A 4,599-nucleotide genomic window follows, 5' to 3' on the forward strand; every position below is an offset into this window, starting at 1 on the left:
TTAGGAGTGTACGGAGTTTCATAAACGTTGAGGTTGTTGTGTACCTCTTCAAATGAAGACATATATGTCACCCAATTGGTATGTTTGGTAGAAATGTAGGTTCTCATAAATCTGTTGATTTCGCAGAACACACGTTCAGTGAGATTACACTGGGGCTAAACCTTGAGATAAAAATACTCTTAATACTATTGTCTTTGAGAAATTTACGCCACTTGTGCCCAGCATAGTATGCAGCATTGTCGGATAAAATAGGTTTTGGTTTTCCCACGTGAGGAATGTAGTCACATAAGAAACAACAAATGATGGCAGTGGCAGATCTAACAGCATACAATTTAACATGCTTGGAGAATAAATCATAAAATGCAAGAATATATTTCACACCATCACTGCTTGTGGGATGTGGACTACTTGTCAGAACTTAACAATTTCTAGAGGTTTACTGGGTAGAATAGAATGCCAATCAGTCTTCGTAGACAAGATCAGCTGTTTACACTTTTGACAAATCGCGCATGTTTTGAGTACACTAAGACGAGACAAAGTGTCGGAAATGATGTTTTCTTTACTCTTACTATATATACAATTTCAAATGAATAATTTTCCAAAGATACAGCCCAGCGCAATAATCTGGGATGTACAAGATTACAAGTTAACAGATAAGTGAGACCTCGGTGGTCAGTATAAATTTTAGTGTACTTACCATACAAATAATAAAGTATAAATTTTAGTGTACTTACCATACAAATAATAACTGAATTTCTTAAAGGCCCACACAGTAGAGAGTGTTTCTTGTTCTGTGGTAGAGTAGGTGCACTCACATTCACTAAGTGTGCAGCTCGCAAAACCTATGATTTTCACATGTTCCATTCTTTACAACTTGAAACAAACGACAGCCTAAGCAATAGGATGAGGCGTCACATGTAATACAAAAATCTAAATTAAAATCTGGGTGATCCAAAACGTTTGCGTTAACTAAAGCATGCTTAATACTATTAAAGTCTTTCTGACACTGGTCAGACCACATCCATATCCGATTCTTTTTGAGTAGGTTCCATACATGTTTGCTGTTTAAAAGCTGGTGTGGTAAAAATCGTCGATAGAAAGAACAATGTCCAAGGAAAGACTTCAATTGCTTTCTAGTCCATGGACTAGGAAAATTCCTGATTACATCTAACTTACCTGGGTCAGGTCGTATACCTTGAGAATTAATAATATGTTCAAGATACTGAATTTCACTGCAAGCAAATTTCGACTTTTGAGATCAGCTGCCACTCCAGCTTGTGCAGATTTATGCGTTCAGACCAAATCTTACTATCTATGAGCAGGTCATCAATGTAGTGAGTAACTGATTCAACCAATTTATCACCAAATACAGTATCCAATGCGGTGATAAACATGCCTGAAGGCCGAAGGGAAGGATACAAAATTAATAGGTTTGCTCCCCCCCCCCCCCCCCCCCGAATATAAATGCAATACACTTTCTAGAATCTGGCGTCATTGCGACTTGCCAGAACGAATTGGTCATATCCATCATTCAAAAATACTTATAATCTAAAAATTTCTCGTGTTGCTCCTCTTAATTCTCAGGTTTTGTGCGAACAGGTAAAATAATCACATTAATTGCACGAGCATCCAAAACAACTCTGATATTCCCGTTGTGTTGCTTTACAACAAGTAAAGGGCTGAAGTAAGGTGACGTGGAAGGTTTGATTATTTTCCACTCTAACATTTGTTTCAACTCGTGCCACACAACAAGTCGTTGGGGCAGTGGCATATTATAGATTTTGTGGGAAAAAAATGTGGTGAGGCTTAACTTCTATTTTATACACATATGTGTTGATCACACCAGATCGTATGCTAAACACTTATATATACTTGTACAAAACATCGTAAAGTTCATTACATTCATCATGTGCGACAGCTGTGGTTTCTAACTTATTACTAATTAAAGTTTTCAAGTCCTCAAACTCGGCCTCAGGTGCGTGTGTCTGTTTGTCAACATCATCGGTGTCCTGCATTAACTGAATCTTGTACCCTGTGCAATATTTATCGTGCATCAGAGTCGTGGTATCTGTAAGTATACATTTACAGTTGGAGAAGTCAAAAGTGCTGTTCTTCTCGCACAATATGTCTAAACCGAAAATACAACTAGTGACCAGGTTTTGGAGGACGAGGAATGACCATTGTACGATTCAATTACTTACCTTGGCTGTCACAAATACCTGTTTCTTAACTCTAGAAGACTTATTGCCTATGGCAGTTGAAATTTTACAGTTCTGGACAGAATACTCTGGTACAGGTACAAACTCACACATTTTCTTGTAAAAATCATAGGACAAGACACTAACAGCCGCTCCTGTGTCCAGAATAAAAGTAGTGGAAATACCACTCACAACACCAGTAGTTGAGGCCAAAATAATGTCATTGGGTGATGAACGACATTGTGTGTTGTCTTGTAAAAGTTCATCACACAAGTTTTCATCATGATTATTGTTGTTGTTGTTGTCTTCAGTCCTGAGACTGGTTTGATGCAGCTCTCCATGCTACTCTATCCTGTGCATGCTTCTTCATCTCCCAGGACTTACTGCAACCTACATCCTTCTGAATTTGCTTAGTGTATTCATCTCTTGGTCTCATGATTATACTTTATGAATAATAATGGTTGCTGTATACAACTGTTACGTACTTTATTATTGTGCTGTTGCAAAGTGGATGTGTCAGATAATAAATTTAAACTGAAGTCGCCTCCCCAAATCTTCCTCAGCCACCTGGGGCACAGTAGTGACTGTTTTTGGTTTGACGTCGTCACATTTGTAGTGGGTGAAGGCACAGTGGAGATGGAGTATCACTAGTTACTTGGATAATATTTACACTAGGGCATTGTTTATTCCAGTCTCCAAACTGTGGTGGTCGTTGCGTTTGCATGTTTTGACTCACCTGCAGGTTCGTAAATGCATTCCAGTTTTGAGTTTGCATTTGCGGCGGCGGCAATTGCCACTGCCCTGTGTTATTGTTTTGCTGCGGTGGTGTCACAGTGTTTTGATACTGAACAGCATAGTTGTTATTACTCCAGCTCTGTTGCTGGTTTGGTGGGGAATGATAGTTATTTTTGTTCCTCTTAAAATGTTGTACCATTCTGATAATTATTATTGCCGTTGTAGTTGTTTGTTGTTGTGCTGTCTCTTATTTGGATTGCCGCCAGTTGAATAATAAGTGTTATAATAGCTGTTTGTTCTGTGTTGAGCATGTTGCTTCTGTTGTGTATATACTTTTTCCCTGTGCAGCAGTTGATTCTGTTGACTTGTGTGTCCGACAGCAGCCAGCGCGCCGGAATTGAGTTGGCTAGCCTGCGTACTTTGCATGACGCTGGTGTAAACATTGTAGCAATTCCTTTGTCGTATGGAACGCTGATCCTCATAAAGCACATTAACAGAATCTAGCACCGTGAGAAAACACTCTGCGTTGTTGACTGGGATGTGGAGAAGTTTTTCTTTGATATTAAACGGCAGTGTTGCCCTCAATGCGCGGAGGATGTCGCGCTCTTCAACCGGCTCGTCAAGGAAATGTCCCATATTTTAATATTTCTCAAAATACCGGCGCAAATTGCCACGATTGAATGCTTCAGAATCCACAGTCTGCCTACCAAGTCGTTCCTGTACAGAATGTGACCTAAATTTAGGTAAAAAGGTTCCCTCGAATTGTTCGTACATGACGCAGCTGTCGGCTTCATTATACGCCCATACAGCTGCGTGGCCTTGGATATAAGGCCGGTATTAACTTGTGTCTACAGGGTGACAAACAACTGCGGCACCGGAGCCGAGCATTCGCGAAAAGAGCCGATGCTGAACGATGTATAACTGCGGCACCGGAGCCGAGCGTCAGCGAAAAGAACCGATGCAGCAGACGACACGGAAAATGGCATGTTCAGCGAATAGCGGCCCGATGCTAGTAGCCTGTGTGGTCTATTGTGTATGTGTTGCGTGTGCAGTTTTCGTTGTCGCCGTGTGGAATATTCAAGGTATTGTGAAAGTGTGAAGGTTTTCTCCTTCTTGAACTAGGACAGTACCATCAGAAATATGATGAATCCAGAAAAGAGATACACATGTTCAGAGTGTGGAAAAAGCTATAGCTATAACAAGACTCTGAGGAAACATGTATCACAGGTACATCCAGGAAAGTTAAATGATATCGCTCTACAATTAAAAGTGCAAAAGTTTTACAAATATTTGTGTAGTTTATGTGGCAAACAGTTCAACCATGAGCGCAATGTAATGTGTGACGAAAGAAAGGAGCATGGATTGGAAACTAGTTTTATGAAAGTGAAATGCACATTGTGCGATATTTCAGTTCTTTCGAAGAAAAACTGTTGTGATCACTTGTCAATGAGACATGGGGAATGACAGTATCTGAAGAGATTGAATTTGCATCTTTCCAGGAATTCAGTGAGTGGAAGAAGCAGACTGATAGAAAAACGTTGTCTCTTTATGTCAAAAAGTGTGGGTCGTATCGTACTTTGGACAATGTCACTTGGCATTCCTTTGTATGCCATCGTTCAGGGAAATATGTATCTAAGAGTAAAGGTATTAGCCGCATGAAAGTCCA

At 40.0% G+C, this 4,599-nt stretch overlaps 1 protein-coding gene across 1 annotated transcript; it reads left to right on the forward strand.

Annotated features, from left to right (window-relative positions):
• Positions 1-3,846: 3,846 nt before the first annotated feature.
• On the forward strand, positions 3,847-4,397 carry LOC126106951 (zinc finger and SCAN domain-containing protein 21-like). Its single transcript, XM_049913337.1, has 2 exons — positions 3,847-3,966; positions 4,056-4,397. The coding sequence occupies exons 1-2, from the start codon at positions 3,847-3,849 to the stop codon at positions 4,395-4,397; spliced, it is 462 nt and encodes a 153-aa protein (XP_049769294.1).
• The last annotated feature ends 202 nt before the right edge of the window (positions 4,398-4,599 follow it).

This window comes from Schistocerca cancellata, chromosome 1, assembly GCF_023864275.1.
Source record: "Schistocerca cancellata isolate TAMUIC-IGC-003103 chromosome 1, iqSchCanc2.1, whole genome shotgun sequence".
Taxonomy (NCBI): Eukaryota; Metazoa; Arthropoda; class Insecta; order Orthoptera; family Acrididae; genus Schistocerca; species Schistocerca cancellata.